At 35.0% G+C, this 24,555-nt stretch overlaps 1 protein-coding gene across 2 annotated transcripts in view; it reads left to right on the forward strand.

The window, feature by feature from the left end:
* Nucleotides 1-24,555, forward strand: part of NLGN4X (neuroligin 4 X-linked) — a 161,960-nt gene that overhangs the window by 133,120 nt on the left and 4,285 nt on the right. For both annotated transcript variants that reach the window (XM_039714477.1, XM_039714478.1), the window contains 2 exons: nucleotides 14,814-14,999; nucleotides 16,937-17,726. In XM_039714477.1, coding sequence (XP_039570411.1) covers nucleotides 14,814-14,999; nucleotides 16,937-17,726 — 976 coding nt within the window. The remainder of the gene's footprint in view (nucleotides 1-14,813; nucleotides 15,000-16,936; nucleotides 17,727-24,555) is intronic.

Below are 24,555 nucleotides of genomic sequence, written 5' to 3' on the forward strand. Positions count from 1 at the left end.
TGGATAAAAATAGAGGAAAAAAAAAATTAAAAACTGTGAATGGGCTGAATGACCCACTTAGAAACATATTTGGTGACCTGCCATGAAATAGTTAGAGAATGAAAAAGGCACCGTAAAAAATTCTGTATCCTGTTGTGAGCCCTGATATCTTCGTAAGAATATCAGTACAAAGACTGGTTGTCACAAACAGACAAACAGTGCTTGTGAGTCATTGCTTTGATTCCAAAGTAGCACGCAAGCAAAATTGTTCATAGTGCAACAAATTCAGCAAATGGTGGCAAACAACTCACCAGTTTATATAAAGGAACACACTAGCCAGGCTATATTAAAAGTTTATTTAAATGTTAGATAAAATAGCAATTGCCACTATCTTTTTCACTTCTATTCATGTATTCTGTATATATTTGCATTGTGAAAGCAAAGCCCTCTGTATATTACAATATGTGTGGATTTGAAATGAGCTTTCTAAAAATAGTCTGAAAATTATTTTTAAAGAACATATTCTATAGTAAGCAGTGCTGGAAATCCTTTCTGGAAAGTTTAATTAATTTAGGTGTTTGTAGTGATGTTGGGATGTTTATTTGGTAGCACTGCCTATTGGTTACTTGTGTTTGATTAGATGTTGAACCCAAACACTATCTCTGCAGTCCTTGAGGATGTCTGACTTCATATTTAGTGTCTATTCTACAAAAATGGTGTTTATTAGTCACCTGAGGCAGTCAGTGGGGAAAGATAGGCAGCTCTGGAGACCATAGGAAACACTGACTTTTCCTTAGTTAAATTTTTTCCTTATTAAGACAAAGCAACCATCCTACAGGAAGCAGACACTGCTGGGAGCCTTCCCCTTAGGAACTGGTAAGGCGTGCATTCAGGAGCAGGCAGTGTGAAAAACAGCTATTTCTCATCTTACCTTGATAGTATTCATACAAAATGTAGAAACCTATTTTACAAACTTACTCATCCCCAAAAGAGATATTCCAATGGAGGATAGAATGTATCTTTCTGGCAAACTGGGGTGACTTCAGACAGGCTAGAAAAATCATGGGGCCATAAGACAAAGAAACAAAAGAAAGCTGTGTGCATGAATAATTGAAAACTTTCAGAGAAGGGAAAATAATTTGAGCAAATAATTTTATTTTATTTTATTTATGTTTAATTTGCATTATTATTTAAATTCCCATGGAAAAAAAAGATAGCAAACCAAAACTGTGAGACAGCCCAGAAAGTAGAGTCTGCAACTTTCATCCATTTAGAAATTTTTTTTGTTACATTTCCTTTTCTAGCAATAAATATCACTTAGTGGGTTGAAATGTTTGACAAAAGACAGATTTATATTTTTCAGTTTGTACTTAATTAATACTAAATACACACACACACACACACACGTGTGCTTGTGTGCTTATGTGTATAAAAAGTCCACTGGAGACCAAAATGTAGATAAACATAGGGCAAAAAAGTACAGTTCAAATTAAAATGAAGAGAGGGAATTACAATTTCTGTGTAATACCCATAAGTTATGAAGTTCTTAGAACATATGTGAAACAATGTGTTAATCTATTAATTTTCACTTTATGATGACCATTTTAAATAAAACAGGTTTGGAGGAACAGTGTTTCTTTAAAATAATAAATTTTAAATTGGAAAGCACAACTTTAGAAATTTGTGTGAGTTGCATGGATGCAAGATGCAAGATGCTTTGAGTCATATTTGTGTCCAAATAAAACCTGACCAGTAAGTAAAGCTAGAAATGTTGATTGCCATAGTTCATTGTCTTCTTTGTACCAAAAGTCTAGTGAATGGACACAATAATACATTTAAGAGCTGGTGAAATGCTTTAAATGTAAAAGAAAGACCATAGCACCCTGCTGGAGTTGTAGGTATGTTCAGTAAGAATGTTTTTATTGTCACAAGCAATGGTAACAAAAAAGAGCAAAGAAGGTTAAAGAAAGTACTAGAATAAAGAATTATTTTCATCTTTGATTGCTTTGTTTGTTCATGTGTATTAGTTATATAAAGTAGCCTTCTGATCTGTATCTAGGCAACACAAAATTGCTCCATTTTAATAGTAAGGTATGAATGTAAATAATCATTTTAATAGGCACATACTGCAGAAGAAATAAATTACTGGTTTACCCTTCTGTAAAGGTAAAGAGAAGAAAGAATTTCATTTTTTGAATAAAGGGTCAACAATAACTAAATTTACTAAAAACTTTCAACAAAGTACAATCTTAAATATGAATAAGTACTTTAATTTTGTCTCTAATTATGTAACTTGAAGAAACTTTTATATGCAGTCACCCTCACTTTTGCTTTTCTTCTCTGGGAGGAATAATTTCACTCCTATCAATGCTTTACCTAGACAGATGAGAAACAGTGACTTCTGGGAACTCAAATATTAAAATGAATTACCAGTCCTTTTTTTCCTCTTCAGTTTATTTAATACTTCACAGCATTGTATTGTATTTTTTTTCAGTATTCTTTAGAAGCAGGATAGAATGAAATGGAACAAAAATTGTTGTGTCTGGTCATTCCTAGATATTCTTCCTTCTGCTGAACATTAATCTAGGGACAGATGACATGAAGCAGATGTGCTTTTAATGTGGTTAATGATTTCTTTTCGTTAACTCTCAGAGGGTCTCTCTCTCTCAGAGTCTTAATTTTAGGATTATGTTCTTGAATACATGATAATAGAGAGAAATATGAAATATAAAGATGTAGAAACCCGCCTAAAGAGCTTAGCCAAAACTGCAGAATGTGAATTCCTAGCCCTCAGAACTGGTTTCTAAAGAAGTGATTATTTCTATTACATTCACTTGTTGAAAATAATAAATAGAAAATTATTGGTTTTATAATACTATTTTCAAACATTCAAAACATGAATATTTAGCAGTGTCTAACATTTTTTTTTCTTCACAATAACATCTGTTTCATAACCAGAAGAATTCAGGATGAAGACAACAAAGTCCATATACTCAGCATTTACATTTTGTAAAATAAGATTCATGTGTACAAATCCAGAAGCAATTTGGGCTTTTCTGTATATTTAATACATCTTTTAGAACTGTCTCTCTTAATCTTTTGCTATGTTAAACAATTTGAAAACATCAGAATCGTTCTAGGAAATAAATATTTTTGGCTTTATAAACAACATAAAGCTTTTCAGGCATCTCAGATATATCTGCTATGAGGAATCATTTCAGAAGATCTGTCTTTTTCTCACTGGAGTAACCTAAGTAAAGTCTGTATACCGTCATATTACCAGTTTATAAAATTAATCTATAATTTCTTTTGCTTCAGATTGATTGATTTCTTTAACATTTATGCCTTCTACTGCTGGTTGATAATTGTCATATTCTTACAACTACTGTGCTAGAATTGGAGCCCTGAGACCTCTTAGCTTTGCTTGTTTTGTAGAGGATCTCTGTTGCCTTCAAAAACATTGAGGATCATTTGGAGCTGAAATTAGCAGCAACACACAATTTTAATAGTGATATATTGAGTGCAGGTGAATGAAGAGTGTTTGCTGCTCTAATGCATGTCAGCTGATGCCAGGAGAGCTGGACTGATTCCACAGGAATAAGATTCATCTGGGAGATTTTGATAGAACATTTCATTTTCTTTAAAAAAAGGGGTAGTACAAATTACCAAAGCATGGGAAATGCTGTCACAACCTCGCTCAGCCCTGACAGACAGCAGCAGTTTGTGCAGCCATCCCTCTGACCTGCACTGCTTCCCAAGTGGGCTCTCTGGAATTTCCATCTTTCTTTTACTTTCTTTAGAGTAGTAACTGATCACCTTCTTTATGCTCTTTCAACACCACCTTGCTGGACTGGAAGATGAGTCCTGTGTGACACCCTTCTGCGGGTGCCTCCCTTGCCCCCCTGGTGGCACACAGCAGGAGGGGCTGAGGTGGTGCTTGCTGTGCCCTTAAAGAAAATTCCTATTAAACTTTTCTTGTCTTGTGAAGAGTGATTACTTTGTGGCTGATCAGAGCAAGACTGTGACTCAGTGTATTAATTTGGCTTCTTGAAAAGGTGGGGTGTTCTTTTTTCTTCTTTCTCTCCTGCCACTATCTATAATAGAAGATTTTCTGGAGACTAATCTTCCTTTATGAAAGCTCGCCCCTGTGAGTGGGTCTTCCTACAATTCATATCACAATCTGAGAGGCCAAATTATTGATAATATGAATATTTTATAGCAACTGATTAAGGACCGCATTCTTTGCTTTTGAAATGTGTTGTTTTGAGTATGACCGCAGTGAGCATTGAGGAGACCAGGTGGAGGGTATCCCCAAAAATCTTATCTGACACTTGGGAATTCTCACTTCATAATTTCCAATGGTCTCTCAGACATCACCAAAACTGAATCCATCCTGGAGAAAAAAATTAAGAGCTAGACCACAATTTGGAGATACTTAGAAATCCAGTTTTTCTAAAGACAATTCTAGCTTAGTCTCTCTATTCAAGTATTCTTTATTCAAGTTTTCTCACATGGTCTGCAAATCAATACAGGCATATGTAAACAAAACCAGTGTAATAACGGAAGCCATCACTATTAGCTGAACAAAGTGTATCCTGAGGTTCATAAAAAAAACCAAACCCAAACAAATAAAAAGGATAGTAGTAATTCATTACTGTTAACCTTTATATTGATTTAGTGCTATAAAACATATATTATTAATCAGAGAAGCACAGAAGAAAACACCAAAACCCAAACCCAAAAATAAATATATTAGTGAAGAAAATCCCACATTAGATGGAACATTAAATTTAACAAATCTAATCAACATTTCTTTTTCTAAATCATGAATGTAATAATTGAAAATCTAATTCTTCCCTAAGGGCCATAAGTAATTCCATTAGGAAGCTGTTATATACCACTTAAGGAAGTTTGTGTGATGCCTATGAAATGGTAGCTATAGTACCAGAAACTCAGCTATCAACAAGTAACTTATTAAAATGCCCAAAATTTAAATGTTGGTTCTTTCATCTTATTTTAAAGGATAAGTTTGAACTCCCTTGCTATTACAACTTTTAAAATCAAATTACATCTCCAATGCCATGAAAAATAACATACAAAGAGAAAAATACTGGCAGATAATAAAGAGTGAACAATGAGTAGGACAGTCTCCCATCAGGACCAGATTTCATAGAATAGTGGTTATTTCCACCTGCTAATTTACTTTAATGGTTATATTGTTATTTATGCATTATATTTTTATGTTTGTCATTTATACAGTATTATTGAGAATAAGCCTCACTGAATGCCTTGCAAAATCTCCAAGTGACTAAGAATTCTAAGAATTGCAAAGTCAAATCTTTTAAATCATCCGATTTTGGCCAAAACTGGTACAAAAAAGAAATTATATTTCACCTGTTATGATAATGTCTTAGGACAAGACTAATCATGATCTTCCAAATTTATTCAGAGCTTTATGGAAAACATATGATAAAATGTGCTAAAAACAAACAAGCAACTGCATGTTTTCATTGATTGGAGCATAACATATTATTATCTTCAATATTTTTTTCCCAAGTTGAAGGAATGTCCCAGATTACCAAAAAAACTTATCTAATTTATGACTCCACTTTATCAAAGTCTTCTGGCAAACATTACAGTTATAGATGTTTTTCTTGGTGTTTCTGTAGAGTTGCTTTAACTTAGAATAGCAAAACATACTTTAAGATATCCTGATCTCTGTTTAAATGATTGGATTTTTGAGGCTATGAAAGCAATAAAAAGTGGATTTTATATATATATATATATATATATATATATACATATACATTATATATTTTATATATATATATATATAACCCTGACAAGAGGAAGCAACACAGCCTAGTGAGGTAACTCATTACGTCTTGTGACAGAAAATGGTGCCTAAGAGCGTGAGGATTGTCCATGGAACAGAAGCAAGTGAGACCCCTGCTCATGATCCCTTGTTAAGCCCCACCCTTTTCCCTGTGGTCAGTCCTTGCAGAAGTCTACTACCTGAAATCATGTTTCCTTTTCTAACTGGTTCATGATGTCTGGCAAGCTAGTAGGCATGTAGTTTTTGCTAAATGCTCCATTTTTGCTTTTTCCTATTTTTTTCACCCCACCTGGAATACTCTGCCTAGCTCTGGGGGCTGCCAACCTAAGGAGAGCACAGATGTGTCTGAAAAAGTCCAGAGAAGGGCCTTGAAGATGATTGGAGAGCTGAAGTACCTCTCCTATAAAAACAGACTGACGGGTGAAGGCTCTGAGAAGACCCTGTAGCAGCCTTTCAGTACCCAAAGGGGCCACAAGAAACCTGAGTAGGATCTTTCCCAAGGCGTTGTGATAGAGCAGGGCATAATGGCTTTAAACTGGAAGAGGAGAAATTAGGAAGAATTCCCTGCTGTGAGTGTGCTGAAGCGCTGGAGTTAAGTCCAGTGTTTGCCCAGAGGAGCTGTGGATGCCCACCTCAGAAAGTGTTCAAGGCCATGTTGGATGTGGCCAGGTTGAGCAGCCTGGTCTAATGGGTGCTGGTGGTAAGGGGTTAGAAATTTTATTTCTCTTAAAAGTAACATTGTATAAAAGCAATAAAATATGTTGGGGAAGTTCTTTTTATTAAATTCAGAAGAAAAAAAAATTACTTAAGTTTTTAACATTAACATCGTGAACCATTTCTTTCTCATTTTCACAGTGGCTTGTAAGTGATTGGGTTTTGGCACCAGTATATTAATGCAATAATATTGTCAGCTTAGTCAATTGGTATTTTTCCTACACAGAAATAATCACATATAAATTACGTATAAATAAAATATCCCATAACGCTTTTATTTGAAAGATTCTAACCTTTTGAAGCTGATAATTAAAGATAAAATTCCCTTTGCTGTTTTTAAAGCTGGTGCTTGCCATTTATGTCATGCAGGTTAATTTTCCTGTCATTTTTAGGGGTACACCTAATGTCTTATGTCTTTAAAATATGTAAAATTTCTGTGTCTTATTTTCCTTTTAGGGATATACAGCTAGAGATGTTGTCTCATCAGCATAATATTGATTGTTTAATTGAAAAAAAAATCAAAAATATATTAATTTAGTCTTAGTTTCATCTAAGTTTCATCTATATTTTATAATGAAAATAATAAAATAATTTCTAGCTTTCGTAGACCTACAACACACCCTGTCTGGATGACATACAAAATGCCTTTTTTCCAACCTGGAAATGAAACTTGTGATAATTTTAGTAAGGAGGGAATGTAAAAGGGGATCTTTGTTTGAAGATGTTCAGGAGCAGTTATGGAAAGATGTCCCCAAAAGTCCACCCGTACAGGGATAAGTACACATGTACAGGTTTTTGTAAATTAGTATAATTGATAAAAAGCACCAATTAGGAGGACAAGTGGTGATGCAATTCCAAGCCCCTCCTCTGGGACCACCTTTCAGCACTGGTTGTGCTCTGTCCATGGGAATGTGTCTCAATCATTTCTTCTCAGCCCTGGCTCCCAGGTAGAGCCAAAATGCACTGGGAAAGATGTCCCCAAAAGTCCACCCGTACAGGGATAAGTACACATGTACAGGTTTTTGTAAATTAGTATAATTGATAAAAAGCACCAATTAGGAGGACAAGTGGTGATGCAATTCCAAGCCCCTCCTCTGGAGCCACCCTTCAGCACTGGTTGTGCTCTGTCCATGAGAATGTTGTTCTCAGCCCTGGCTCCCAGGTAGAGCCAAGATCGCACTGGGACCTTGTACCTCCCAGGGCTTTGAGCTCTGGAATTAATTTTGTCTTTCTGCTGAGGGAAAGGCCATGGAGAAGTATTGGGAAGAGTAGCTACTAATACAATAGGTGACAGAGTTACAAATATGTGTGGAATAATACAAAGAACATATAAAAGAAAAATGGCAAAAAACCAAACAGCATCACTTTAGAAGTGGAGATTGTACCATAGCTGTAGAATACTGTACTGGGACAGGTGGGAATTAAGGATTGAATTAAGGTTCTTCAGAGGAGCCCATATGATGCTGTGGTTTCTGCCTATATCTAACGTAGTGTTGACAACAGACTGATATTTTGGTTGTTGCTGAACTGTGCTTACACAGATCCAAGGTTTTTATTTTTCCCATGCTACCCAGAGACAGTAAGTGGGAGGCTGACAAGAGTTTGGGAGGGTGAGCAAAAACCAGGACAGTGGGCCCACACTGACCAAGCAGATATCCCATGCTGTATTATCACAAAGAGGACACAATGCCAGAGGAAGAAGTGGGATGGGTCTGACTTCCAACTAGCTGTTGTCCAGAGACTGGCAAGGCTTCACTCTGCTTTTGGGAGGTGTCAAATGTTGACCTTTCCTTTAGTTACTTTTTTTCTGTTTCTTTCACTTATTGTGCTTTGTCTCAACCTATAATTTTTCTCATCTGAGAAGATGAGAAAAATGTATTTCCTCATCTGAGAAGAAAGAGTGTAAAACTGCATTAGTGCTTCATAGGTAGTCATGGCATATTTTTCTTGTTAAATGCCTTTGGATTTGACCATCTAGATCAGTGATTATGAAATATTTTCAAATCATAGGCTGATGACACCAGCTTTTTATTAGTCCCTCCTGTAACAAACACATTTTTTATTTTCCTGGCAATAACATTCCCAGAGCAATTAATTGATTTTAGCTTGATATAATTTGCTGTTAATCAAGCTGTTAAAGTGTATTCAACAGTAATCTTTTTTATTGAACCTGCTGTTTTATTGATTGTATATCAGGTTTAACTTGTGAATATTTGGTTAAATGGTAGGTAAGAAGGCAGTAGATTGGTGAATGTGCTCTGAAATATTTGATGCTGTCATTGTTATTTACCATATTTTAAAAAAATATTTACATTCTTAATGATTGGCAAAAGCTTCCTATAGATTTATGTGCTACTCATCATGAATAATAACAATAGAATTGAATAGTGTGAATATCTTAAATCTCTAATATTTCAGATAACATTCATTGGCCTAGCTTTATTGCACAATAGCTTCAGAGCATTTTGCAATGAACAAGGCAAATTTAAGAGCAGTTTAAGTTTAATGTACTAATTTCAATTAGATTCCTTAAAACATTTCATTGTAGAATATCATAATGGCTTGACTGAAGGAAACTGTTGATCTCCATGGTGTTCTGATAAGTTTATTTTAAGAAGCTTTTCACTGTTTAGAAATACGCATAAAAGTAGGTTTTAAATCTTGTTAGAATGTATCCTCTTTTCTCATTCTTTTACTGCTAAGTGTTCTTATGCACATTTATTATCCAGAACATTTTCAAAAATTTCAGATTAGATGTTTTCCTGAATTGTAAAAAAATAGATTTTAAGTTTCACTACTAAATCAATATAGAAACAAATAGTATTCTCATCTCACCATCTCTGACCTATTCTTTTGTACTGCATGTAGTAATATGAATTTCTTTCTAAACAAACAGATTTATGTTTTACATTCCCAATAGAAGTAATTGAAAATAATCCATCAAGGCAGAATCAGAAGAGACTGTTTTCTTAAGCCCAAGCTAGAAAATTGAATTAAAAGCATCACTGTCCTTTATATTTTAACATAATCTATACACTCACATAAAAACTGTAAGCTGAGTTATCTTCAGTGCTTGTTTTTCTTCACTTACCATAATCTGAGTTAAAATCTAAATGAGTGTTATTTGCAGCTGGATATGGTAAATAGCCATAGCATGCAGAAATTCTCTTTTGTGATCACTGCTTCAGAATCACACACTATCCTACTTCTTTGGCAATGCACCTGCAAATTTCAAACCAATCTGCAGCTGGAGGAAAGGCGTTGTTGTTTTGCTTTCAGGATGAAGAAATCTCTGTGTAACATTATTTCTGCACAGACCCATACATAGCCAGTCAACAGTCCTCTTGTTTGTTTTAGTCTCTAGGCAGAAATTTCAGGTGCAGCTATGATGCTTACTCAACTTTGCATGGCCAGTCATGCTGCAGGAGTTTGGGGTTTTTTCTGCTAAATCTGTGCCAAGACACCAGCACTCTATCTTGCATTCCACCAGTTTTTCAGTAATGTTTACATCATACTGTTTATAGACATAGAGTCAAAAAAACCAAAAAAATGTATAGTTATATTGATTCCAACCAAGATATCATCCAGCCAAACATCCTGGCTCCTAACCCTATTGGGGATGTTTGGGAATGGTTAGGGAAGGGCAAGCATAGGACAAACTTATATGATAATTCCTTCTAATGCTTCTATATTCTCCAACTATTTATATTTCAGGGTCTTCCTGAACCAAATGTAGTCTCTATGTTCTCAATAATCCCCACTGAATTTTACTTGACATTTGAACTGGTCCACTTTTACAGTAGTAAATATGATAGGTACAGACAAAATCTATTAGAAAATATGAAGGCTCTGCTTTATGCTTGCCATTTGCTTTGAAAAGGCCCTACTCTGGTATTTCACAAATGTAAACAAAAAAGACATGATTGTTCTCCAAAGCACAGTCTCCGGTATCTTATTTATATTGCTTATGTCATAGTTCTGATCAGTAGCTATACAAATCAATCTGTGTATGTCACCTGATAAACAAACTGCACCAGGCTATTGGACAGCAGTCATGAAAAGGCATAAAGACAAAAGAAATGTGAACTCAGAAAATGCAGCAGAGGCTTAAGAAAGAAGACTTAAATAGATCAAAATTCACTAACTTGTTGATTTTCTGCAGATTTCCTGGTGATTAATTTTTCCTTGTGACATCTTGGCTGTTTAATGCTTCTTACTAAGTTTGGCATTATTTTTTGTCTGAAGGCTGTGTCTCAGAACTTAAACATTTTGTTTTTAAGAAAATCTGTGAAGGGCAGAAGTTGAAGGAAAAGTACTTAATTTACAAAGAAAAGTATGTTTCATTTCAAGATATACTTTTATAAGTACATATTAAAATTCATGATGGAATCAAGTTTAATCTTTCATTATTTATATTTCCCTTCTTAATTATAAAAAAAAACAAATATGATTGATTCAATTTTTGATTTTATTTAAATCTGAGAGTCAGTGCAGCTTATGAGTACCAAAATGTATTTGTAAGTTTTGATGCTATTTTGAGCCAGTAATATAACACCAGCTTTCACCAAGACAACCTCATCTGTTTGCACTGGGAAACAGTCCCCCAACTTGGGGGTTGGAAGGGAGGGAGTGAGAGGGAAAAAGGCACAAATTAGCAGAGGAATATTCACAGTTGAAATTTAGGCGTTCAGACAGCTATCAAATTGATTTGATACGTATTAGGTCTATGGGGCCAAAATATGAAGATAAAGAATGGACTTTTCCTGCAGTGATGCAATATCGGGTATTACGGTGTGCAAAATGTCAAAGGGAAGTTGTGTAATTTATTTTTTTAAATAATTTTAAAAGAATGAGAAAGTAGATAATATAAATTTTAATATATAAATTTATATATAAATTAATATAATTTATATAATATATTTAATATAATATATAAAGATATTATATATTAATATATAAATTTATATAATTTATATAATTTAATATATTTTTATATAAATATATAAATTTTAAAATGAAAGTTACTGCAAGATTGAAGTTATCTTGGTGATTTTATTTATCTGTAAGGGTAAAGTCATAGTTCTCAGATCATAATTTACAATCTTTAACATAATGGTGTTTAGGGGGTTTTCTCCATTGCCTTTATTTCTTCCTAAATCTGTGTATGTTAAATTGAAGTCTTGTGGTTGGGAAAATATGGTTTTTATCCTGACCATGTTTACACTAGTGTTTTAATTCAGATCAAGAGTGTATTTCCACAGAAAATCTCAGTACTGTCACCACTCCTTGCATATTGTTTCTCATTGCAGAGAGTTTCTTATGCTTGGGCCCTTCCAGGTGAGCCTCAGCTGGAAGATGTCCTGCCCCTTATGCACTGTGGCCATGAGAAGTCATTCATTCAGCCCATGGGCCAGACAATAGCTTGATCATGGTAAACTGAAGTACATGAAAGTGTACAGTGGACAGGCATTCCACCCGTTCTCTTTAGACTGACTCTTGAAGGTCTGCCAGCCATACTAGGGATGTGTAGGGATGGCCTCCAACCACTAGACAAGGCTGGAACTGAATAAAATTAGACCCTTTGGATGGATTTATTGATATTCTTCTCTTCTACTTGTCCCGGTGGGTGTCTGCATAAGTTTTTAGTGGTAATGGGGAAATATCACCACTAGTATGTTGAGGCTTAGTATCTCAGTAAGATTTCTGTAGCATATGGGAAAACCAACCCTAAAGATACAGCTAGGGATTTCTTTTTGTCTAAGTGGGATCTAAGGGAGCCTTGTGTGTAGCTTTGTGTATTCACTGTGTTATCAAAACAGTGCAAATGACAGCATGTAACTTTTGAGTACGTGCATTTTAAAGGTTGTTGAAAAGGAAAATTCCCAGTAATTTCCATTTGCAATCTTTTTCCCCTTGACTATTTCTATCTAGTAGTTTAAAATGAAAGAATTTTTCTTGAATGCTTTCCTTCACAGAGTCAGAGAAAAATAACAGTTATTTCAGGAACTTCAGTTTAAAGAAGCATTTTTTTCCTCTTCACCAAAATAATATAGAAAAAAACCAAAAAACTCTTAGGGTTGTGTATTTCTGGACAAATAGTTACTATATGCCTGAATTTCCTCAAATAGCTTTGAAAAAAATATTTTGATCTGGTACTCAGAGCATGAAAGAAAGTATATCCTTGGCAAGAAAAGACAGATTTATGAATTCAGTTTGTGTAATGTGGGGCTGACTCTTTACCATGGTGATTAGTTTTTAAATTAAGAAAACTTGTTCTTGCAATTAATGAGAATCAGCAGACAACTGTGGAAACAAAAAAAAAAAATCTTCGTCTTTTGAACATTAGATATTCATTGACTGCAGTTTTATCAAGTTCACCTTTTAGAACATTTTGTAAGAATTCAAAATTAAGAAGTTCAAACAGCTTTAGTTTGATGCTGCTAGTAGAACTAAAACAGGTTTAGGCTCTGAATATTAATTAACATCTTGCTTTAAAGGTTACAACACTCGCTTTATCCAATGAATGTCATAGTTCTGATTGAATAAAGCCTTAATTATAGAGTATTATAGAATATTCCAGTGAGCTACAGCAACAAAGCCAGCAAGTGGGTTATTCTTTCTTTGACAGGCTTATAAAGATAATACAGGCATGAGAAAAAAGAGAAAAACACATCTGTTAAAAAAAATAGAGACAATTATGGATTAAGAGTGTTCATTTTTTTTCTCCATCTGCACAGAAGAGAAAAAAAAAAGGTTGCTGCCATTTTTATGACGTGCTTTCCATTAGTAGAGACTTTTTAAATGAAAAAGCTTTATCATGTTATTTAGCAATATGGATATGATTTGTATTCTGCTTCCTCCATTATGTGAATACCTTCCATCATGTGTATTTTCATTTTTCCTACAAACAAAAAAATTATTACAGCCAGTGCAGAGATCTGTTCCCCTTTACCAAAGCCTGGGAAATGTACTGCAAAGTCTTTTTTCCCCTAGGGACCTAAGACTCACCTTCCAGCCAGGAGCATGGAAGTCTTGTTACAGCAGGCTCACAAGGTTTATGATAACAGACTTTCATTTCCAACTGCACCAATCTGTAGATACCCTGTGTCCTGGGCCCCCATTCTAGCAAATTTTTCTCAACTGATAATTAGCTGGAAGAAACCTGCCAAGTGATGTCCTTGTTTTGTCTTTGATAGCCATCACTGGAGCCTAAATCAGTAATGTCCATCTGAAAACTTCCATATGCTGTAAGGTATTTCTAATTGACTTCTGACTTTGCAGTTGTCTAACAGGAAAAGGTCTATGGGAGTTAAAGAGAGGACTGTGAGTACATGGCTCAATGTGGTAATTTGGACATAGCACAAGGTCTTAACTGTGGATGATAGGCAGCAGGGATAACTGCAATGTTTCACCTTAGCTGGTTTCAAAAAACCAAAATTAATCTCTGTCCTAATCTTATGGTCATTTTGTTCTCAGTTGCAAGACAAGCAGCAAACGTCATGCTTTTTTTTCTAGAATCTGATAACCACAGTATAGGAACAAAAAACAGCAGCACAGGTTTTCTTGCAATTTCCAAAGAGAAAGACAAGACTTGATTTGTTCAGATAAAATCTCCCCACTAAAGGCTATATTACCATGGATTTACCTGCTATCTTCCTAATAAATATCCTCTGTGAAATTGAAGTGTAATTTTTTTTTTCTAGGTATTTTCATATTCCTTTTTCTATTTATTTCAGCCTTCTTTTTTTTCTGTTTTGGAGTACATTTATCCATATCACAAGTACAGAAAATTAAAGAGCTATGTAGCTCAGGAGAATTTTGGTGAGAAGTATTTAAATTAACGTGTTAGGGAGAGTTGTTCTCAGTCATAGACTGGCTCACATCTTTGCCCAAAAACGATTTTCTAAGATTTTGTACCCGACTCACATCCAGTTATAAAATGTTTAAAATTGTCTTTCTGTATTGTTGCATTGTTACAGAAATGATTTATGAATTCAGTTTGTGTAATGTGGGGCTGACAGAAATATTTAAATAAGGAAATAGCGATTCTTGATAAATGGGATCTCTGAAGTAGGGAAAAACAAACTTAAGGTAAACAGCACACAGAATGAGTTTTCTCTGCTTGCTCAGGAGGCATTTAACTAGGACTGTGACCTTTACAAAGAGGAAGAAAAAAAAAAATGCACAGAAGATGAAAAGATGGGAAGATATGTTGTGAATATGTAGATACCCTGTAGCTAACTCTGTATCTGGTGAACTAAAATTATGGGGTTTTGCCTTATAGGTTTTTTAAGTACTGGGGACCAAGCTGCAAAAGGCAATTATGGATTGCTTGACCAAATCCAAGCTTTACGTTGGATTGAAGAAAATATTGGATCTTTTGGAGGAGACCCGAAGAGAGTTACTATTTTTGGATCTGGGGCAGGAGCTTCCTGTGTCAGTCTCCTGACACTCTCCCACTATTCAGAAGGTAACAATCCTCCAGGCAAAGGTTTTTTTTGTTTGTTTTTTTAAATGTCAAAACCTAGTGAAAGTGCAAAATGAGGCAGGCTGAATTAGAATTACACGAGGTCCGTAATTTTTGTAAAATACCTACTAAATAGAATTCTGGATTTGTATTAGTCAACATAAATATGTTTTATAAGAAAAAGTAAATGCTATTACAGCATAAATCTCATGCAACAAATGCCACGGGCAATATATTTTTTCTAGCTTTATCAACAGATTCCACTGGCTTTTCTATCAAAGAATTTGCCCTAATTAAAATGGAAAAGAGCAATGACCTTTTTGATTTTTTGTACACTCTTGGCTGCACTTCCAACATATATGTAGATGTTTTCCTTAGTAAAAACATAACTAAGCCTTATTAAAAACTGTGTTTAACTCCCCACAAGTGCTGTGTGATCCCACACAGTGTTCTTCAGATTTTGGTAAGTGAGCTGTGGGATTTCTACCCTCAGCACCTCACTCTCCAAAAAAACCCAAACCCAAACTCCAAGAATGTACAGTACCAGTACTGAATTATAAATATTACTGGTGATAAGACCAAATCTACAAAGACTTGATAAAAGACAACACCAAAATATCTATTGTATTTATTAATCCATGCCATTTCTATCACAGCAATAAAACAGACAGAAATTTTTAACAGATAAGCCATAGCCAGAAGTTATAGCAGGGATATAGCTATAAATTAATTTTGAAAGCTAGAACCTAAATTTGATAGCACACCTAATTTTGAAATACACAGTTATGCTTCACCATTCAGTCTATTAATACAAATAAAATTTCAGTGTATAACTGTTGAGCAAGCCATGCCAAAATCAAGCAGATGGAATCATGAAAAACTTAACTGATTAAATAATTGAAATTTTTTTAGTGTGTGCATTTAGTTATCATCCTCAAAGATATATCAACAAAAACCCCACTTGCTTTTCTAGCTTTTACTGTCTTTTGCATTTTGAGAACATGATGGTAGAAACCATGTGCAGAAGACACCCAAGTATTTCAGTTTAAATATAAAATAGGCCATTTGAGTGGTTATACCAGAAAAAAAAACACAGATGGGGCAGATTCACCAGTAAGCTCCCCTTGCCTTTCAGTGCTTTAAGCAAAGAAGCTCTTCAGATTGGGTTTTCATTTTCCTTTATATTAGTGTAAATAAAACAACCAGAAAGAACCATTGAATATCATCTTACACTCTTGCAAAACAATTTAAATACATTTTAATTCAACACCAGAGCAGGATTACACACACACACACACACACACACTTCAATATATAGGCAGTACTAATATACACACACAATAATAATTTAAAAATTAAATGGTAAATAAAAAATATCAGAATAGAAGATTCAAACATATGAAATTGCTTTTAATAGAGCAGATTTTTTCAAGTTAGTATGATGCATGGCTTTTGTGAAGGAAACGAGAACGTGTAATTTTCATTTGACCTCTAAACTACTGAAAGGCACATTTTTGAGTGTCATTTACATGGCAAAGAGCATATAATTGCCTTTAGCTGCCAGTCCTTCAAAGAAATTTTCAGAGGACTACCAATGTGGTAAAGCAAAAGGACTTCCATCAAAGACACAAGAAAACTGCAGTACAGGAATGAGCTTTGTTCTTGAAACAATAACCTGAAACCTTCATGCTTTTTGTGTGTGAGCATCAAGAACATGAGAGATTTTAATTAGTAGCCTATTTGACATAGCATAAAAAGGGAGCAGTGAGTAGGATCTATGGAAATTGATTCCAAATTTCATTGTATGCATCCTTTAGGGATTCTATAATCAAAGTTTTGTTTCCTTAGTAAGAAATACTTTTCATTTTTTTTAAATATATATATATATTATTTTTTTTAATATCTAATTGGATCTGTATTTAAACACTTTGCACCTGCAGGTTTGTTCCAAAAGGCAATCATACAGAGTGGAACAGCCCTGTCCAGCTGGGCAGTGAACTATCAGCCTGCCAAGTACACTCGGATATTGGCAGATAAAGTGGGCTGCGACATGCTGGATACCACTGATTTGGTTGAATGTCTGCGGAATAAGAATTACAAAGAACTCATTCAACAGACCATCACTCCAGCCACGTACCACATTGCCTTTGGGCCTGTGATAGATGGAGACGTGATTCCAGATGACCCTCAGATTCTAATGGAGCAAGGGGAATTCCTTAACTATGATATAATGCTGGGTGTGAATCAAGGGGAAGGTTTGAAATTTGTGGATGGCATTGTAGACAATGAAGATGGTGTTTCTCCCAATGATTTTGACTTTTCTGTCTCCAATTTTGTGGACAATCTATATGGTTATCCAGAAGGGAAGGACACACTGCGAGAGACTATTAAATTCATGTATACTGACTGGGCAGATAAAGAAAATCCTGAAACAAGACGGAAGACCCTGGTTGCTCTTTTTACCGACCACCAGTGGGTTGCTCCAGCTGTTGCCACGGCTGACCTGCATGCCCAGTATGGATCTCCAACATATTTCTATGCATTTTATCACCATTGCCAAAGTGAAATGAAACCCAGCTGGGCTGATTCAGCTCATGGTGATGAAGTCCCTTATGTGTTTGGGATTCCTATGATTGGTCCCACAGAACTGTTCAACTGCAACTTTTCCAAGAATGATGTCATGCTCAGTGCAGTGGTTATGACATACTGGACTAACTTTGCAAAAACTGGGTAAGTGTGACCCCTAGCATTCATTTTGTTGATAGCATACTTCTAAAATAGTCAGTATCCCATTCCAGTGGCCTCAAAATCTCATTTTGAAGTAGTAGTATAGAAATATTTGTGTTAAGATAGGAAGTAAATGAGACTTATTCATATTTAATAGATTTTTAATTAGTGTATTCCCTCAAACTATTTTCTTTCAGTAGCTCAATGAGAATAATAACACACTGTATTTTTGGTTCAAAAAATAGGACAATTACTAAGACAAAAAGCATGTCTCAGAGAAAAGGTGGTTCACTAAGATACTGAAAAATCAGACGCAACATGTCTGCTGCTTGAAGAAGGAACTGCCAGGCAGATAGCACTTATCTGCTACAAAAGAAAGGAAGTTCTTGTTTTTCAGTGACCTTCACAGGGATGAGGACTCAGGGAGGAATTAGAACAGAAAGGCAGGCACTGGAAATTTTTTTCCCTCTGAGGGCTATAATGGCAATAATAAGTACTTGACTGGAATGAAGAAGAGACTGGGATATAAATTTTGCTTTGAGAAAGTTAAAAAATCAAATTAATTCTGCTTACAAAACAAAATAAAGACATCAATATTTTGATGAAATAGAGATGTAAACACCAAGGAAACAACCCTCAAAGCAGCTTAATCTGTGAGCAATATTTATAAATTCTGTTCTCTTCCTATAACATTCATTTAAACAGTATTGCAGTGTTTTTCTTCAGCGGCAAGGGTTTTTTTTTGTTAACCTTGAGTCTTCAGTGCTGAATTAAAACAAAGATACTTGTGGCACAAAGGGGCTGTAAATCTTTCCACTGAATGTTTAATGGCAGGATTGGGCTGTGGAAACTGCAGCTTTACTGCACTGCAGTGAACAGTGTGCAGCTATACAAGAAAAACTCAGATGCCTATTGTGAAACTCTCAGAGGCTTTAGCTGCCCTTGTAGCCTTCCATGAATCTAAATGGTGGTTGAGAGAGAGATTTTGCAGTCTTAACAAGAACTCAAGCATAAATTGAGTAAAAACCAATCAAATGCTTCAGGTCAATGCACAAGAAAAAAAATTTCTTTTGTTGTAGTGCATATCAGACAAACAGGTACAAAAGCATGTAGAAACCCTGGAGTTCAGCAACAAAAATGAATGAACTGTGTACTATTTAGATGTATTTGGAAACAAGAAGTTATCAGTACTGGGATGGGCAAACTTTGTGATGAGCTCTTGGTTTATGGACAACCCTGCATGATGGCTGTATCACGTGCTCAGAGATGATAATACCATCAGTTTGTCTTTATTTTGGTAGATGAAATGCTATGTATACATAGAGGACTTCAGATCTTTACAAATATGCCTCATTGGAATTAATATGGAGATGAAAGATCTCCATGGTCTCACTATTGTTTACAATTATTTTATTACTATTCTCTGTATATTAAAAAGTTGTATTTAAGCAGATTTCGAGGCTGACAGGAGCTTCTCACAATTTCAGCTGCCACCATTACTCATAATTGCAAGCACTTTCCAGCTGTTGCTACTTGAAAACTAAATTCAGCAGGCTATACCCAGTTCTCTGGTTATAAAGCCATCGTCATACTATACCTAAAGGCAAAAACAGGTGCTTTGAGAGAGCCATTAGTAATTTCTGAAACTTTCCTGTTGCTGATGAGACAGGAATGGGGTATATATTCTATTACACTCACTCCCTTACAGGCAGTCTGAAAGATCTATCATTAGCAATGGCCTCTAGCTGTAAAATTTCAGTTTTCAAAGGAAAGGAAAAGAGCAACACAATGCATATTATCGCAATGGGGTCTTTTCTTTGTTTGGGTGAACAATGATTAATTGTTCTGCATCATACAGGAGAATACTTGGAGGCAATAATATTTTACGATTACATTTGTTCTGCACCTCTGGTCCCTCAACAGAAAGCCAAAGGTTGCAGCACCTCAAGCCTAGAGCAGTGGGATTTCTCTGTTCTCCACTCTGCTCACTCACATGGAATCTGGAATCTCTGTACCCGCTCAGGTCCTTCAATTCTCAAGATGAGTGATACAGTTCAAAACTGCATTACTGGGGGCTCTGCTTTGGTTTTTTCCCCACCCTATATTTAATTGATAACTTCCCATCCTTTTTATGATAGTTCTTGTCTTGCATTGTACTTGTACCCATGGCAACACATATAAAATCTTTTAATGAAAAGATTTAATTATTTTACATTTCCCTATAGGTAAGATTTGAACATTAGAACTGCAGATATGTTTATTTATTTTTAATGTGTTTGAGACTTTTCCAATCTCTATGACTCTCCTACAGAGGCTGCATCCAGGTACTTGTGAAATTATGGCTCAGATGGTGCATCATTCAGATGGACTTTGCTAGGCATTTAATGACAGGCCATCCATTGCTAGAAAGCACACGCTGTTTAATGGGCTTACTGCCAAGGCTGGGTTTGCAGGGCAGGTCAATCTTGTAAAATCAGTAGGTGAAAGACACAGCACAGGGCACAGTGCTTTTATTGTATTTAACTTGGAAGTTGGTTACTGAAACTAGCAAATAGGAGGTGACAAAGTGTTTAATGGCAAAGAGTTTGTGCTTAAAATGGACACCTGGAAGCAGCATTTTGCTAATCCTCTACCTATGACTCTTTTCTTTTATTATGATGGTGATTATTATTAAGAGTTTTTCACTTGGCCTTTTCAAAACTGTTTCAAAAATGCCTTAGAAATAGGAAAACAATTTATTACAAAGTTTGAGATTGGGATACAAAAATGACATGAAAATACACTTTTGAACTCCTCAATGCACAGAATTATATGTGAGAGCTTCATTAAGAGGTGCATTTGGAGCTTCAGTCTGCTGCCAGTAGTGCCATCCTAACTGTAATGGCAGTTTTGTATGCCAAGTTCTGTTTGTTAGGACCATGTTACATCCTTTGCAGACACATCAGCTGGGGAAGAGTGAACAACATGAGGGGTTGTGTGCCAGTCCTTCATAGATACTCTGCCAGCTATGCTCGTGTGAAGGATTTGAAGTTTCACACGGTAGATACAAAGCCATACTCTCATTAGAGACATATATTAGGTTTCTAAAAATTGCCCTGGTTTTGAGGAATTACAGTATTCTACTTTTTCTCCTGTTCATTCAGCTCTACCTGTGTTGGTATTGGGAAAGAGAAAGATCTAGAGGATATATCCTTTTTTTCTTTGTATTTTAGGTAAATAGTACAGAATTATTTTGGTATCATTGATTCTGAAGCACAGACCTGAGTTATTAAACATGTCTGTGTTTTGTATGCAGTTTGGTTTTCTAATGGAAGACCTGATTAAACTTGCAATTAATAAAGTGTAGTTTCAAATAAATTCTCAGGCAACTCTTTTATGAGGCTGTTGCATTTTTTTTTTTTTTGGATGTTTTCATCTGAAGAAATAACTGTTTCCGATGGCAAAACAAAACAGTGTAGTTATGGTTTGTGTTCCTCAGCTGTTATAAGGAGCCCTTAGCTGACAGGGAGCATGGCAACTGTGGGACCTGGTGATAATTGAGGAGAGGAGGTAAGGGAACACGTGCCGGTGTACCAGTCCTTCAAGCAGAAATGGCTGTGGCATTATTAGTGTTGTGACAGCGTGAAAAGAACCAACAGAAGAATAAAGTAAAGCCATTTTTTCTCTCTCTTCCATTTTTTTTTATCATACAGAGAAAAGAGTACTACTGAAAGAAAATAAGGTATCTAGGGGCCTTTCATAGGGTTGGAAACACAGATTATGTAACTGTGGAGACTTTTTGCTCTCCAGTGACGATAGAGAAAAACACAAAATTTAAAACATTTCAAATACATTAATGTAACAATTCCACTGTCCTGAGTGATAGTCAACGCTGTGGCAGAAGTAGTTAGAACACAAATGGTGTTTCACCATCTCATAAGAAATTTAGGATGTGAGAAAACTTCTTAATTCACTATTCTTCCCATGAAAATACAATCAGATATGAAATACCCAGTTCCTTTATTTACCCTCCAGGTCAGCTACTAATCTACCTTGTGAACAGGAGTGTGTGTTGCTCTTCAGTCAACATCAACAATTGCAGGCATATTTACTTAATATCAACTGAGAAAAAATTGATGTTTTGATTTTATGTCTCTAGCTCATGAGATGTGAATTCAATGACAATATACAAAAACATCTTAGGCCATACAAAATTAGTGCAGACTGAAAGTGAGAGGAAAAAGGTGACAGGTGAAATGGGATTATTCTGCACATTAACAAAAATATACCTTAGAGAAGTTATCGTGCTCTGTCATATGGAAAAAAAATGCTGGCATTTCATGGTGGAGACATTTTTTGATGGATAAGCTGTTTGAATTCTAAAGGTGATAAAAATAAGTAATGAGATAGAAAAATAAATAACTATAGTCATCAATGTTGTTATAGTAGTCGGATGAAGAAAAGAAAAAGCCTCCCTACCAACTGACAAATGGGGAAACAAGAAATCTCCCCACCATGAGAGCCAATACTGTAAGAAGTATAGAACTGGAAATATATTGTTCAGATTATACTGTTATCATCACGATTGCAGTGGATTTTTAAAGGAAGGTTTCCTGGCAGTCTTTGTTATGAAATTACATACTTGAGCCTCAAGAACATCAAGAAACACAAAGGAATTGTGAGAGTCTTAACAGGCAGGGAAAAATTTGAAATTAAAGTAACAGATCAAGAATTTTGTTGGACAGATGATTTGATAGGAGAAATGATTGTCTGTACATCTATGTTTTATGCCTAACAATAAAACAGGAAAATGGTTCATAGTAAGATAAGCTGCCCAACTACCCCAGGAAAAAAACTTAACAAGTTATGAGTTGCAACTTCATGAATTTTCTGCAGTGTACCTAGCAGGATGGCCAAGGGAAATAAAAATTCTCCTGTTTATATCTACTGACTATTTTTGGCAAATAATCATTAGTCTATATAACCAAGATCCAAGGCCATTATTAGATCCTTTATTTAGGACTGGACTTAGTTATTCCTGTTTCTTGTAAAAAAACCCCAACATAATTTAGATATCTATCTTCCAAATTCAGAGAGACTATTCAAACCATTTTATTCATTTTTAAATGATCAGCCCTAGAGTTGATGTCAATGGCAGAGCTCTGATATCCTTAGCAAAGAAATTACTTGTCTGTAGGGATGGTTGATTTTTTTCTGTTTCTTGTTTCAATGGACAACTTCATGCCCACACAGAGCCATGTAAACAAATATTCAAATACAAGCCCAGACTCATGTAATGTTATTTCCTCTCTTGTGTTTGGAGGAGGCGGCAGCATAATTGGCTGCTTCAATAAATATAGTTAAAAATGACAGATGGAAGTAGAGGATGGAAGAGAGGAAAAAGGAGGCTGATATTTACTTGTTTTGCAGGCTTTCTGTAGAGAAAGGGAATCACAGGATACAAAATTTGTAAGGTTCGAAGGGACCACAGTAAGAATGGTAATTTTATAAAAATGTTATTTGCTAAAATAATCATCATCTATGATGATAATAATAATGTTTATATGACCACTAAAAATTTTAAAAGTGCAGGTCCAGCTTGATTGCTTTTTAAAGTGAGTTAAGTTCTCAGCTTCTTCATCTCCTATACCATGTATCAACTGCAATTTGTTTACAAAAGCTAACTTAAGGAATCAGTTCTCTCTAGAACCATTCCCAGAGTCTTTTGGAATGTGAATCAGAACAGCAAGGGGGATGACACAAGTTTGTGTGTCAGCACTCTTGCAGTACTTTGAGTTTCTGAGAAGAAAAGTGTTTTGCATTTAGGCAACCTTTTTGATTTTTAGTTTGCTTTAGAATTTATTTTTTGAACCCCAAAGTTTTTTCAAAGTAGATATACTGAATTGGGCCAATGTTTTTGTGTTTAAATTTTCCAGATCTTTCAGTGTGTTCTCTAATAAAATAAATAGCTTTATTTCCTTCTTCAGCACATGTTAGACTGCCTCAAAGCAGCAGCATACATCTCTTTCTGTACCGATTGGAAGGTAATATTACTTCTTTAGTTTGAACTGGGATGAAAAATTACCAATAAGTTATCTTTTTTTTTTTTCTGAACTAACACAGACTAACACACACTAACATTTGGCTAACTGTTGAAAGAGAGAAGCAGGGGAGAGAGAAAAAGAAGGAAAGAAGGAAAGAAGGAAAGAGAAAGAAAGAAAGAAAGAAAGAAAGAAAGAAAGAAAAGAAATGATAGCATTTCAGAACGCCTAGTTTGTATTTGTATATCCTATTGAAATGGGAAGGATGAGATATATTTCAATATTACAAAAAAAAAAAAAAAAAAAGTCCACACACTACACCACCCCAAAAAACCTCAAGCACTAAACCCACAAGCATAAGTAAGCTAAAATACCAAAAATATATAAAAAATTAATACTTTTCTCAAAAAAAAGGTGAGATACCTTCTTTCAGATAGAAAAGAATACAGGAATCATAAGATTATTAAAGTCAAACTACGTGTCTCGTTTAGGAACTAAGAAATAGCTCTTTATGTGCAGCAAAGGAATGTTAAAGTAGGCTATTAGATCCATGGGCTTTTGAAAATGGAAAAAGAAAAAACGTACTTTAAAATCTATAGGGTTTTGTTTTGGTATTCCCAGAATATACATAACTGTATATTGGAAGTAAAGAAAAATATTAGAATTGTTTTCACAGGAAATAAACCAATGCATATAAATGAATAACGAGGAGAATGGAGTTATGAGTAATGCACAGGAAATAAATAATGTACTCTGAGTATAATACATTACGAAGTCACAGAAAGCAATCAGTGCTAGAAAAGATGATTCAA

The sequence above is a fragment of the Passer montanus genome, unplaced genomic scaffold (assembly GCF_014805655.1).
Source record: "Passer montanus isolate IOZ18808 unplaced genomic scaffold, ASM1480565v1 scaffold3, whole genome shotgun sequence".
In the NCBI taxonomy this organism is placed as follows: domain Eukaryota; kingdom Metazoa; phylum Chordata; class Aves; order Passeriformes; family Passeridae; genus Passer; species Passer montanus.